This window comes from Macrobrachium rosenbergii, chromosome 48 (genome assembly GCF_040412425.1).
Source record: "Macrobrachium rosenbergii isolate ZJJX-2024 chromosome 48, ASM4041242v1, whole genome shotgun sequence".
Taxonomy (NCBI): domain Eukaryota; kingdom Metazoa; phylum Arthropoda; class Malacostraca; order Decapoda; family Palaemonidae; genus Macrobrachium; species Macrobrachium rosenbergii.
This window is the reverse complement of record NC_089788.1, coordinates 53,551,342-53,567,047: the sequence shown is the minus strand read 5'-3', so window position 1 is coordinate 53,567,047 and position 15,706 is coordinate 53,551,342. Positions and strand designations below refer to the sequence as shown.

Sequence of the window (15,706 nt, the reverse complement as noted above, 5' to 3'; positions counted from 1 at the left end):
TCGACCATTGTTATATATCAAACTCTTTACATGTGCACCTGTGGAGTACGTGACGTCATTATATGATTGATTTAGGGTAACAACACAAAAACAGCAAAATAAATGTTATTAATGCAGTTGGAAAAGTGAGAAAGTACTCCTAAAATAAAAATAAAGGCGAAGCTGTCGACGATGTTTCTACACGTGTGTTTCATATTTATTCGAGACATCTGTACGTAGTTTATCAGCTGTGCATAATCACATATATCACCTCTGTGATGCCACCGACGAGCCATGTGTTCCCTTTGCGCTTTGTAAATACACATTTTCGTTGCTGAAGTCACAGTTATTCCAAGAATGGATCAGGTTGTCAAAATTATGAATTTATACATTGCAGCATCCGGAGGCTAATTTGAATATTTACCAACGACATTTTGGCGTCTCAGGCAACCTGGAAATTGACTGTACTTAACTCAGTTTGATATTAGTTCCGAGAGACTGTCAAACTGTCAAGTACGGATGCAACATAATAAGATATATTCTTAATTTTCTCTTCACATATCACACGCGTCTAAAATCTGAACTCGCCAGCGTATTCACGGTGAATTTATTGTATGAAAACCCAAGTTTTATTTGATCTTGATTGCAAGAATGATGCAAAATCCGATGATAAGTAAAAACGTATAAATAATTAAATACTTCTCTCTTGACTTTTACTTGTAATTCCTTTGTGTTTTATCTTATTGTTTTTAGGAAATCGTGATTTAGTTGTACAATTAATGCCGAACCCAGTAGTATGACCAAAACTTTCCTATCTTGTGCAAAACGTGAGATAATTGAAGAAATATAAACATATTGCTAGTTTTCTAAGCTGCAGACGAAAATATGAAACACTGAGCGAGCCGCCTACCTCCCGGTACCAGCCAATCAGAGGCCGCCAAACAAACGTCTCGTAGGCATAGGGCTCACCCAAGAATCTGCCTTAAGTGGACCAGCTATTTCCTGATATTAAAGTTCTCCCTCCATCATCACTCACCTGCTGAACAGACCATTGAGGGACACAGTGGCAAGGGCATCCTTGGACTAACTTGAGGCCCTCCTGATGCTGCTGAACCTTGACACCAGTTGAAAATCCAAGAAGGTTTACCTGGTGGGGGAAATCGTCTCTGCCAGCTGCCGACCAAGAGCCAGGCTGCCTTCCCGAATGCCGAATGAACATCAAATGTGGACCTCCTGAAGAGGGTGGAGTTGCTGGAGGCCTCCAAACCCTTACAACATGCCCCTCACAACAACTGTTAAGCTAGAGTACCAGGTCCAGTATAACAATGCAAACGTGCCTTTTCAAACAGTGACAAAAAGAGAATCCCCATACACCCATCCTCTGCATATGCCACCATAAGTTTGGGAAAGCAGGAAGGATCCGCGGCCCTGGATGTGCATCTTGAGAAAAAATGAGCAAGGCAACAGCCATCCAAGATAATTATGTTGGCTGCCACAACCCCTTCGGATGCATGCTCCACCAGACTACATCACCAACCGAGCCTCTGGCCAGAAGTTTCTGGTGGACACAGGCGCCTTCAAATCCATTCTCCCTGCATCAGCGGTGTACTGCCCTAGGCCACCATATACAACTTGTGATATCCTCAGTTATTAGTACATTCAGGAAAAGAACCCTGTTATCCTTTTCCCATTCTATATTAGATTGAATGCCCAATACAAGATCATTTAATATATTAAAAAACGCATTAAAATATCTCAAGATCAGATTTCACACAATCAGTTGTCATCTACATACCACGTATACTTCGTCCAGACCAACTCTTAAGGCCTAATGGAGTTTATCACGACAGTTTCAAAATACTGCTTTTGCAGATTTACCTGAGTTTGGCTGAGTGGACCACCCATGATACAACCAAATTTTTTCTGTAACTCCAGTTAAACAAAACAAGACAAAAGGAAGGGATTGAAAAGGGTATATTGGTAAACAACGAAGTCATAAAAGGGTACTTTGGTAAACAGTGAATCCACACCTACAGTATATTTACTGACTTTACTTTGTGAAAAAGTGTGCTTGTGTTAGAGAATTCTGTGCAAACATCTTCAGAATGTTTTAATTGAGGGGTGGAGACGCCCCAGAAAAGGCGAGAGGAGCCTTGTCAGCCAATTCGAGATTTTACTCATACAAGGCCTATAAAGAAACCATAACAATACAGAAGTTTTGGGTCCCGTGAGGGGGTAGCGCCGTCAGTGCTCCCCATGTGGTGCACTGTAGGCTTTACTAAAGATTATTTACAGCGTCCTTTCGGCCACTAGCTGCACCCACTTTTTAACCTGTTACTTCACTTCTGTTCCCACCTTCTTTCTTCTGTCTTGCTGTCCAACTACTCCAGTCCCCATTTTCCACCTTAAGCACTAAGTGGCTGAAAGTTCCCAGTGCTTGGCCTTGTAGCCAGATTTCCATAAATCAGAATTATTGGCTTAGTAGACTTGAATACTTTCAAAAACTATGTTTTTCTTGTCCTGAGCCGTGTTCCTAAAACTTCTTTTAAAAAATGGGCTGGAACTGCTTTGTCGAGATAGAATTCTTTGTCCATAATAAAGATTTTATAATCTTTGTCCAGTTTTGTTAAGAGGTCTGTTTTCTTATGATGACATAAAAACGTACGTGGGACAGGGTATTTATTACCAGGATATTTATCAAAAGCTTTTACGAAATCGAATTTGTGTTTCGGGTCTGCCATCAAAGCAAATATTACTCGCACCTTGTCTAACACCCAATTTTCATCTATGGTTAGCGAAGTATTTGATAAATTCATTGCCTTGTTCAGGCTAGCTGAATGAGTGCACACTATTATTTTATGAGAATATTTAATTTTTGTTTCAGTCTCTGGAATGCATCTCCCTGTTATAAGAGGCAGTTGTGCAAAAAAAAAAAAAAAAAACCTGTATGGGTCGTCAGATAAGTGCAACAAGCGAGTGTTATCATTGGTCTTGTTTATATTTCGTATTTGCAGAAAGATGTCGTCGTTGATACTTTCAATCCTATCCTCGAGGAATATCCCATGAAAAGGAGGAAGAGTGTCCGTCTTTGGAGGACTTGTTTTTCGGTAGTACTTGCTACTGTACTTTCTTTCCAAATTTCTTTCCAAAAGCTTTTCTGATTCTTGAGGCGGTGGAGACCGTTAGGCTACTTCCTTGCCAACTTGCAGAAGACGTGTCTCACTTCAGGATGAAGGAATAGAATCTGGAGAGACTATTTAAATACCAAGATGAGCAGCAATAATGTTTTTTACCTGTAAAACGAGTTACAGTGAAAAAGGAAATGGCGATATGACGCTTTTCCGAAAATTAACGGCTTTATTAGTACACAGAAGACCTACTTATACAAAGTATAAGTAGGTCTCTTGTCTGGCCTTTCAAATACTTACTTCTATAAACTATTTTTGATGGGATGCATTGGCTATACAATGACTATACATTTCTAGAGATACAGTGAACATCATTCAGTGAGAAAGATATATTGATTGTATATTATTTTCAATTATATAAGGGTCTCCAAGCACATTATTAACTGGGATGCATTGCAGATATTTGAAGAAGCACGTGCCTCTTCAAAGGTCAAGTAATCGTACAGGTTTCGATATAGCAGAAAAAGAGCATGAATTTGTGACAGGGGTCATAGACCCCGTTGGGTTAAACATATACGCTTTTGTATCCTACTTCAGAGAAGATTGACCATACCCTTTTGGGTCCTATTCCGAAGAAGATTTATCATGCCCATTTGCATGCTGTTTCAAAGAAGATTGACCATATCCTTTTGGATTCTGTTTAAAAGAGGATTGATCATACCCTTTTGGATCTTATTTCAGATAATACTGACCATACCTGTTTGCCTCCTGTTTCTAAGAAGATTGACCATACCCTTTTGGGTCCTATTTCAAAAAAATATTCGCTGTACCCATTGGAATCTTGTTTCAAGGAATATTGGCCATACTCTTTTGGATCATATTTCAAAGAAGATTTACCATACCCATTTGGATCCAATTTCAAAGAAGACTGACCATACCCGTTTTGATCCTATTTCAGAGAAGATTGACTATATCCATTTATATCCTGTTTCAGAGAAGATTGACCATACCCTTTTGGGTCCTATTTCAAAGAGGAGTGACCTTAATGTTTTGGCGCATATTGCAAAGAGGATTGACCATGCCCTTTTTGGATCTGATTTCAAAGGAGATTGACCATACATATCTGGGTCCCATTTCAAAGAGGTTTGACTGTACCCCATTAGAATCCTATTTCAGAGAAGCTTGACCATACCCACATTTAGATGCTTTTTCAAAAAGAAGTGACCATACCCTTTTGGATCCTATTTCAAAGACGATTAAACATACCCACTTGAGTCCCATTTCAAAGAGGATTGACCATACCCATTTGTTTCCTATTTCAAAAAGTAGTGACAGTACGTTTATGGATCTTATTTCAAAGAAGATTGACCATACTCTTTTGGATCCTGTTTGAAAGAAGATTGACTATACCCATTTGGGTCCCATTTCAAAGAGGATTGACCATACTCATGTGGATCCCATTTCAGAGAAGACTGACTGTACCCATTTGATGCTCTTCCAAAAAGTAGTGACCATACCCTTACGGATATATTTCAGAGAAGATTGACCATACTTTTTTTGGATTCTATTTCAAATGATATAGATCTTACACTTTTGGATCTTATTTCAAAGAAGACTGACCATATCCATTTTCATCCTATTTCAGAGAAGATTTACCATACCTGTTTGGATCCTATTACAAAGAGGATTGACTATACTGTTTTTGATCCTTTCAAAGATGATTGACCATACCCATTTGGATCCTTTTTCAGGGAAGATTGATCATGCCCTTTTGAATCCTATTTCAAAGAAGAATGATCATAATCATTTGGTTACTATTTCAAAGAAGGTTGTTCATACCCATTTGGATCCTATTTTAAAGAAGATTGACCATAACATTTTGGATTCTATTACAAAGAAGATTGACTATGCCCTTATTTGACCCTATTTCAAAGAGGATTAAAAATGCCTTTTTGGATCCTAATTCAAAGAAGATTCACAGTAACCTTATGGATCCTATTTTAAAGAAGATTGATCATACCCTTTTGGACCATGTTTCTAAGATGATTGACCCAATTCATTTGGATGCTATTCCAAAGTTGATTGACCAAACATTTTTGAATCCTATTTCAGAGAAGATTGACCATATTCATTTGGATCCTATTTCAAAGATGATTGGCCTTACTCTTTTGGATCCAATTTCAAGGAAGATTGACCATACCCATTTGGATCCTATGTCAAATAGGATCAACCACACCCATTTGGGTCATATTTCAAAGAGGATTGACAAAACACCTTTGGATCCTATTTCAATGAGGATTGGCCATACCATTTGGATCCTGTTTTAAATAAGTTAGACTATACCCATTTGCATCCTATTTCAAAGAAGATTGACTATACCCCTTTGAATCTTATTTCAAAGAAGATTGACTATACCCATTTGCATCCTATTTCAAAGAAGATTCACTATACCCATTTGCATCCTATTTCAAAGAAGATTGACTATGCCCATTTGGATCATATTCAAAGAAGATTGACGTACCCATTTGGATCTTATTTCAAAGAAGATTGTCAATACCCATTTGGATGGTATTTCAAAGAAGATTGACTATACCCATTTGGATCTTATTACCAAGAAGATTGACTATACCCATTTGGATCCATTTTCAAAGAAGATTGACTGTACTCATTTTGATCTTATTAAAAAGAAGATTGGCTATACCCATTTGGATCGATTTTTAAAGAAGATTGACTATTCCCATTTGTTATCTTATTTCAATGTAGATTGACTATGCGAATTTGGGTCTTATTTCCTAATAAGATTGACTATACAAATTAGGATCTTATTTCAAAGAAGATTGACTATACCCTTTTGGATCCATTTTCAAAGAAGATTGACCATACCCATTTTGATTTTACTTCAAAGAAGACTGACCATACCTATTTGCATCTTGTTTCAAAGAAGATTGACCATACCTATTTGGATCATATTTCAAAGAAGTTTGAAAATACACATTTGGAATTTCGACATTATTTCAAAGAAGATTGAAAATACCCATTTGGATCTTATTTCAAAGAAGATTGACTATACCAATTTGGATCCATTTTCAAAGAAGATTGACTGCACCTATTTGCATCCTGTTTCAAAAATTGACCATAACCATTTGGATCTTTTTTCAAAGACGATTGACCATACCCATTTGGATTTTATTTCAAAGAAGGTTGACCATACCCTTTTGGATCTTATTTCAAAGAAGAGTGAAAACACCCATTTGGATCTTATTTCAAAGAAGTTTGATTATACCCATTTGGATCTTACTTCAAAGAAGATTGACCATACCCATTTGGATCTTATTTCAAAGATGATTGACCATACCCATTTGGATCTTATATCAAAGAAGATTGACCATATCCAATTTGATCCTATTTCAAAGAAGATTGAAAATGCCAATTTGGATCCTATTTCAAAGAAGATTGACCATACCCATTTGGATCCTATTTCAAAGAAGACTGGCCATGCCCATTTTGACCCTATTTCAAAGAAGATTGACCATTTCCATTTGGATCTTATTTCAAAGAAGATTGACCATACCCATTTGGATCTTATTTCCAAGAAGATTGACCATACTCTTTTGGGTCATATTTCAAAGAATATTGACCTTACCCATTTGGATCCTGTTTCAAAGAAGATTGACCATACCCATTTTGATCTTATTCCAAAGAAGATTGACCATTCCCGTTTGGATCTTATTTCAAAGGAGATTGACCATACCCATTTGGATCTTATTTCAAAGAAGATTGACCATACTCATTTTGATCTTATTTCAAAGAATATTGACCATACCCATTTGGATCCTATTTCAAAGAAGATTGACCATATCCATTTTAATCCTATTTCAAAGAAGATTAACCATCCCCATTTGGATCTTATTTCAAAGAAGATTGACCATAGCCATTTGGATTCTGTTTCAAAGAAGATTGACCACACCCATTTTAATCCTAGTTCAAAGAGGATTGACCTTATCCATTTGGATCCTATTTCAAAGAAGATTGACCCATACCCATTTTGATCCTATTTCAAAGAAGAATGACCATTCCCATTTGGATCTTATTTCAAAGAATATTGACCATACCCATTTGGATCTTACTTCAAAGAAGATTGACCATACCCATTTGGATCTTATTTCAAAGATGATTGAAAATACCCATTTGGATCTTATTTCAAAGATTGACCATACCCATTTGGATCTTATATCAAAGAAGATTGACCATATCCAATTTGATCCTGTTTCAAAGAAGATTGAAAGTGCCAATTTGGATCCTATTTCAAAGAAGATTGACCATGCCCATTTGGATCCTATTTCAAAGAAGATTGACTATACCCATTTTGATCCTATTTCAAAGAAGATTGACCATACCCATTTTGATCCTATTTCAAAGAAGATTGACCATTCCCGTTTGGATCTAATTTCAAAGAAGATTGACCATACCCATTTGGATCTTATTTCAAAGAAGATTGACCATACCCATTTGGATCTTATTTCAAAGAATATTGACCATACCCATTTGGATCCTATTTCAAAGAACATTGACCATACCCATTTTGATCCTATTTCAAAGAAGATTGACCATTCCTGTTTGGATCTTATTTCAAAGAAGATTGACCATACCCATTTGGATCCTATTTCAAAGAACATTGACCACACCCATTTGGATCCTGTTTCAAAGAAGATTGACCACACCCATTTTAATCCTAGTTCAAAGAGGATTGACCAAACCCATTTGGATCCTATTTCAAAGAAGATTGACCATACCCATTTTGATCCTATTTCAAAGAAGAATGACCATTCCCATTTGGATCTTATTTCAAAGAAGATTGACCCTACCCATTTGGATCTTATTTCCAAGAAGATTGACCATACCCTTTTGGGTCCTATTTCAAAGAATATTGACAATACCCATTTGGATCCTGTTTCAAAGAAGATTGACCAAACCCATTTTGATCCTATTTCAAAGAAGATTGACCATTCCCGTTTGGATCGTATTTTAAAGGAGATTGACCATACCCATTTGGATCTTATTTCAAAGAGGATTGACCATACCCATTTGGATCTTATTTCAAAGAATATTGACCATACCCATTTGGATCCTATTTCAAAGAAGATTGACCATACCCATTTTGATCCTATTTCAAAGAAGATTGACCATTCCCGTGTGGACCTTATTTCAAAGAATATTGAACATACCCATTTGGATCCTGTTTCAAAGAAGATTGACCACACCCATTCTAATCCTAGTTCAAAGAGGATTGACCATATCCATTTGGATCCCTTATCAAAGAGACCACTGCACATCCTCTGGGGTTAGCTGGAACCTAACGAACTGTTCCTAAATTACGTCATTTAAAAGATCCTCGTACAAACAGTTGTGCCCATGACCAAGCCATTATTGTCGGAATAGGGTTGGAGATATCACCTTAAATATAACGCAGTGCCATTACTCTTTTGTTTTATTTATGTGGAGATGTCTCTCTTCATATATATATATATATATATATATATATATATATATATATATATATATATATATATATATATATGTGTGTGTGTGTGTGTGTGTGTGTGTGTGTGTGTGTGTGTGTGTGTGTGTGTGTGCAGCATATATATATTAAAAATGTGTATTTGCACACAAATATACATTCATATATGTACATGTACATGTATATTTATATGTATAAAATGTATGTGCATACATATATGCATGTATATACATACATATATTATTTATATATATATTATATTTATACACTGTATATATATGTATATATATATGTAGATAGATAGATAGATAGATAGATAGATAGATAGATAAATAGCAACTTAGTAACAGTTTTTGTTCATCCATTCAAGATTTTAGCCCTGAAGATTTGCCAGGAAAGCAGTTAAAAAGTGGAAAGGCAAGGACACCCCAGATGGAAGTGTAGAAGCAGCTCCATCGCAGGGAGAGTGAGATCTAAGCTGCAGGAAAGCACTGCTGGAAGTCTTCAGCCACCTAAACCGAACACATACCATTGTGAAACCATTGTTTTCCATAAAAGATCTAAAGAAGCCGAGGCTGGCGTAGTTTGCGAGCTTAACTTCACGGGAGTATTTGAAAGCCTTTCAGTGTGCACTATGCTGGACATGGCTACCCTTGGAGATTCAGCATGTCTGGAACCTCTGAATTGAAATCTGCAAGCTTTAAATTTAGAGGAAGCATGAAAGTCTCTAATATAATTGTGTTGAATGCAGCGAGGCTGCAGACATTTGAGGCTATTTCTGGAGCCGATGGATTTATGGATAAGTTTCCTAGCATGTAGAATTCGTAAACTCCATTTTTATGAACAGTGAAATTTGCATTAAATTTTGACTTTGAAGTCTCGTTTTTCAATCAATTTTTTGGGTTCACTCTCCTATAAATTCCAATATTCTTCCGTTGCTGCGAATATTTATTCATTCCCACGTCAACAGCTGTTTCAGCCATCGACTCACAGCCTCCTGCAGAGTTGAACTAGATTTAAAATGGAAGAATATTTCCTATATAATAATATACAGGAGATAATGTTTCAGGTCCATGGGTCGCTGAATCTTCGAGTTGTCGGGGCGAAAGTGTCAGTGTAGAGCAGGGGTTCTCAACCGTTTTAATCTTATGTACCCCTTGAAGTCTTTCAGTATTGGTCACGTACCCCCTTACCCACACTGCAGCATCAGGAAGGGTAACAAGAAGTGCATGGTTTTTTTTTACTTAGTTTATCAAGTTTAAATTGTGTTATATATGTGGAGCAGACAAAATTTTCGATTAATGAGAGTATGTCACTATGAGGTAGTGTTGATAGGAACTAGTACTTCACAGGGAAACACAATGTGACTGACTGCTAGCATGCAATACATTTACTAAAACAGAACTATATCAGACAGTTTTCGATCATTGTGGTAGTGAACTAGTACTGCTTGCAGCTAGTTGCAACTTGTAACCAGTACCAGTGATAGGTAAGTCACTGTGTGTGAATAGCATATGTATAATAAGAATAATAAAACAGAACTAAATCAGACACATTTTTCCAATAACTGTGACTGTAAGGTAGGGGTGCTATATACAGCTTATATAATTAGTTACTCATGGGGAGATTACTGTGTGCGTGACTAGCATCACTAGCATAAAAAAATTACAAAATAGTTTTATGAAGGCAGTTTGTTCCACTGACTGCGAACTAATGCTGATTGTTAAGCCTCGCTGACTAATTATTAGTATCTAGTTACTCACTCATTGGGAAGTCAGTGTGTGTGACTGCATTAATATACAAGTATAGGCTAATTCACTGAGATGGTTGGGCCTGTTTCTTTGCTACCAACAAGTCAATCCTCGGCACAGTCTTTGAAAGAGCCACTCTTATGTCGTCTTTGACTGCAAGATGTGAACGTAACTTGTTTTTAATCAAGCACAGTGCTGAGAATCCCTGCTCACAGCAGTAAGTAGAAGGAAACATCAGGAGGTTCCTTACACATTTCTTGCTAAAGCAGAATAAGAACTTGCCATTGTTGACCAGAATCTGGTCAATGACAAACTATCGAAAGAATCTTTTACTGTTGAGTCATTGACAAAGCACATGTAGGACATTTTTTACAAACAGGTTTGCAGTTATTCAAAACAGAAGTATTTTGAGAAACCTGTCAAATACCCCCAAAATTCCTCTCACGTACCCCTGGGGGTACTCGTACCCCAGGTTGAGAACCCTTGGTGTAGAGGGTTTGGCTAAGGTATACTTTCAAGAAATATAACCAAGCAACAAGTCAGTGTAATGTGGACTGCACTCCACTGCTACAAAGTTAAGTATATCTTAGTTTAACCAGACCACTGAGCTGATTAACAGCTCTCCTAGGGCTGGCCCGAAGGATAAGACTTATTTTACGTGGCTAAGAACCAATTGGTTACCTAGCAACGGGACCTACAGCTTATTGTGGAATCCGAACCACAGTATAGCGAGAAATGAATTTCTATCACCAGATATAAATTCCTCTTATTCTTCATTGGCCGGTCGGAGATTCGAACTCGCGGCCAACAGAGTGGTAGCTGAGAACGGAACCCGCTCGCCCAACGAAGAATATTCCACTGCTACAATCCACTTTAGAGTTTATTCTTACTTTTCCAAAAATTTATTTCAATCATGAAATGAAAGGACTGCTGCAGTTCAAGTTTACTTAGACCTTGAAAGCATTCCTCATGTATAATATCTCCACATTTTTTTGACACCGAGACAAGTTAATTTTTTTATTCTTTACATGTATATAATTTTTTTGTATATCACTCTGTATTCTTTCTAGTTTCATTCCGAATTATTATACAGAATGTCTTCATATCAATATTATCTCATATTTTTAGGATTTGAGCTGCGCTATTTTCGCGTCGACTTAGTTTCAGCAGTGATTATTCTGTTCCATTTATTTCCCTCATCAAGATAATTTCTTGTGCAGGGGTCTAAAAGGAATTTCTAAAATAAACAAGTAAAAAATGGTTTGAAGAGTTGAGTTTTCTGTACTGCGTATAATGCTGTATGAAACTTTCAGCCACTACCCATTAAACTCAGCCGCGGCCCATGAAACTTTCAGCCACAGCCGGTGGTGGCCTGTGTTATTGGCACCTATAGCGGTTCCAGACGCACGATCATGGCTAACTTTATTCTGAAATAAAATAAAAACTACTGAGGCTAGAGGGCTGCAATTTGGTATGTTTGATGATTTGAGGGTGGATGATCAACGTACCAATTTGCAGCCCTCTAGCCTTAGTAGTTTTTAAGATCTGAGGGCTGATGAACGAAAAAAGCCATCCCAGTCGTTTTTTTTTTTGACAGAAAACTGAAATCATTCTGACGACCACAGCAGCAAAGCAGAGAGGAGGATCAAGGACGAAGTTAAAGAGGAGTGGCACAAAAGACACTTTTATCACATTAATGACTGACAGCTGAGCTCTTTAAAGTCCAGTGGTCATAGTCACTGTGTTTTCGTTGCTTCCCAGCCAGGTAGCAGTTCGAATCTATGCAGTGATGAAGCACTTATTACTTATAATTTCCCATGGGTGTAAATTTTTCCCAAGATTTAATAAGCGGATATCAAACGAAATTTGTGCCCTAATAGTGTTCATAGTTTGAGCTGAAAAATAATGGGTTTTGTATTTAAGGAAAGGCTACATCCTCAATCGATGCTAAAAGCTGAAGTGACAAATTACCTCATTTCCACAAAGCTCATTCCCAATTTGACTGCGCACAGGTAGACGACCTGTTCTTTAGAGTGGACCTTGGCAGCCGCAGCATTTTCATCCCTGACCTCTAATTAATTGCAGTCGTTCTTCTTTGTCCTCGGTCACACCAGGTGGCTGATACCGAATAAAAGAGAAAAAACTATTAGTGACTGGGAATTAAATAGATTTGAGTGTACGGCGGAGTTACAGGAGGGGTAGGCAGATTACTTTGGGATGTGAGTCCCTATTCAGTCAAAATCTCGGTAGGACGAGACTGGTGCTTGGTGCTTGAAAGAGGCTGAGTAAATGAGTTTAAGGCCCACAGTGGCCTTGTTTCTCCTGGCGACGTTGTCTCTAACTGCGCTTTGCAACTTTTTAGTTGTTTCGAGTGAGGAAAAAGAGAGCAATTCTTGTTCATTTTGCTTATTATTCTGTTGAAAAAAATCAAGATGTATTTACATAATGGTGAATGGTACCTATGAAAATTTCCATGGAACATTGAAATATTCCCATAACTTACCTTACAGTAGTAGCAAAACTAAAACTAAAAGTAGCAAAATGTGCTAATTATACCACATACCTCCCTGTTCTTAACGTCACAAATTCTCAACAAAGCAGAGACAATTGCCATAAACCTTGGCAAACTAGGAAAAATAGATAAACAAACAAACAATCTCCATGATAACAAAAAACAACAATTAACAAATTTAAGAAACATCACTCAATAACATAACCCACTCTCCCAACAAGGGGGTCGTCTCATTTTTGGATAATACCACTCTCCTGCCTGCTCTTCCCGCTCAGTTCCTCCCTCATGTTTTTCCATCAGCCATGTTTCAACCTTACATTTCTTCATGCTGGACCCCACTGGTTGAGGGACAACATTTTGGATGTCAAGACATGTTGAGGCATTCCGTCTACTTACACATCACCCATGCCTCATCACCCATTTCAGTCACTAAGGTCTCCTTTTCAGCTTTACCTACATGCCACGGTTATGATACTGGGTTTCGCCAATTATAGCAGAACAGAGCACGGTGGAGAAGTGGAGCTCTCATCCTGTCCTATTCTTGGTCACATATTATACCAGAAAACTGCTAAATGTTTCCTTGCTTTGATGGCTTTGATGGTCCTCTGATTCCTTTTCAAATTGCATTACCGGTTAATCAATATGCAGGCTCAAAAAAATCTCTGCACATTTTATTTTTCACACATTTCTGTCAGCAACTAAGGCCTAAAAGCATTGGCATTGTTAAACAACAATACATTAAGCAGGTTCTCACTGAAGCTCCTTCCACACTGCCTACCGACCTGGACCACAGTTGACATTGGAAAAATATAGCTCTTGGCTGTTTCTTTCCACTTCTGCCAATGGAATGTACAGCTTGCATTCTGTCATACACCTGACCCTTATAGCACCATCTGTAATGGCTCCATGCTCTCCAGCAACCTCCAGTTTGGTTGCTACAGAAGTAACAAAACTCACTAATTATACCACATGCACACCCACATATATATGTGTATATGTGCATTTATATATCTGTGTTTAGACAAAGCAGCCTATCTCCTGAGGCTAATAGCAACCAAAAATGTCTTTGCTATGGCCTACTACCAGGTGACTACCACCACTGGCCTAGAAAGTGTTGATGATTTGGTGTTCAATTATGGTGTACCCCATGTCAGAGAAGCATCTAATGAACAATTGTCAGATTAGGCTCTTCAGATAAGTTAATGGCAGTCACATTCTCACTGCTGAGGAGTGTCTGAAAGATAATAGCAACTAAATGGTTGGGGTTTTGAATGCGATTACATGGTAGATAAAAAAAAATGTGTGACAGTGGATTTCGTGAGAGAAAGCTGGACATTTTAGGTCTTTGTGCGACAAGTGGAATTGCCACGTTTTCAGGAATGGGGAGTTCCAAGGGAAGTTGCTTGTGTCTGGGGTAGCTGAAAGGCATAAAGCTAGGGAAGGTGTGGCTCTTGTGGTATCAGGGAGACTCTGGAGATGCTGAAAAATTTCGAGTGTGTTAGTTCAAGCATTATCAGGGTAAGATTGATCAAGGTGGCAGAAAACGTTGCGGTATTGGAAAAGAGAGAGCGAGAGTGAGAATGGTTTGAATCTTTGCCTTGCCAGGTGTAAAGAACATGGAAAGGTGGCAGTGTTGGGTCATTTAAATGTTAATGTGGAGGACAGAGAAACAGACAGTGTTGGAGGGAGATGTAAAGTTCTTTAAGTGAGAATGGAGAAAGTTATTTGGAGATGCATCTTGAAGGTGGCCTAAGTGTGGAAAAAAATGGTTGCCAAAGAAAATTCTAACTACTGTACTTTGGAAGGAGAAAATGGTGACAAGAGTAAATTAGGCTATATATTAGTTCAGGTAGACAGAAGAGTACGTTGCTGGATATAATAGTGAAAGGAGTGGTTGGAAGTATATCTGATCAATATTTGATTGAAGAAAAAGTTATGATAGAGAGAATCTCAGGTTGGAGAGGAAGAGGTGAAAATGTAGCTGTAAGGGTAATCCAGATAAGTGAGTTTAATATGGAGGGAATAAAGGAGAAAATGGGTAAAAAGTGCGCTGGGGTTAAAGATACATATGCTGTGTAAACTTCCAGGCGGGGGTCATAAAGTCATAAGGGAATGTTTGTGGTTTTAGAAAGGTAGGAAGTGGGAATGAAAACAATTAAGGGTGGTGTGAGGAAAAGGGAAACTGAGTGAAACAAAAAAGGGGAAAAAATTACAGTGAAACTGAAATATTAAGGGAAAGGTCTTGTACAGGAATACAGGAGGATAGGCCAGATGGTCAATAAGAAGGCGAGAGATTAAAATAAGGAATACAATAAAAAGTGGAATAAGGAGAACAAATAATTATGGGAGAATATAGTCTTTCTATAGTAAGCAGATAACTTTCAGAATAAAAGATGCAAATGGAGAGATGTCTTGTGAAGAGAAAGCCATCTCTGTTGGGTGGGGAGTATCTTCATGATTTATTGAAGTGTAGGTTAGAATAGAGGCAGAGCTGATTGGTGCAGGCAGGCAATTAAGATACTGATTAATGGAAAGGCATCAGGAATTGATTGGATTACAAGTGAGATTCTGTAGTATGGTAGTGAAAGTGTGATGAATGGCTGACCACTTTGCTAAGGGTATGTATGTCTGAGTGCGGAAAAGGATGTGGAGTGAGTTACCCCTTTGTATAACGACGAAGGCGATAAAGGGAACTTGAAGAATTATAGGGGCATAACTTTCCTTGGTATACAAGGGAAGGTCTGTGTCTTGGTTTTAATTGAGAAAATAAGATAGATGACAAAAAAAATTAATAAGAGAAAAAAAGTGTCAATTTAGG

At 37.7% G+C, this 15,706-nt stretch overlaps 1 protein-coding gene across 1 annotated transcript; it reads left to right on the top strand.

Moving 5' to 3' along the window:
* Positions 1-7,277: 7,277 nt before the first annotated feature.
* On the top strand, positions 7,278-8,453 carry LOC136831096 (uncharacterized). Its single transcript, XM_067091047.1, has one exon. It carries the CDS (start codon positions 7,278-7,280, stop codon positions 8,451-8,453), a length of 1,176 nt encoding a protein of 391 aa, XP_066947148.1.
* Positions 8,454-15,706: the final 7,253 nt, after the last annotated feature.

Bases quoted from the DNA above. Each gene is read 5' to 3' on its own strand.
- LOC136831096 (XM_067091047.1), top strand. From the start codon at position 7,278: ATGATTGAAAATACCCATTTGGATCTTATTTCAAAGATTGACCATACC.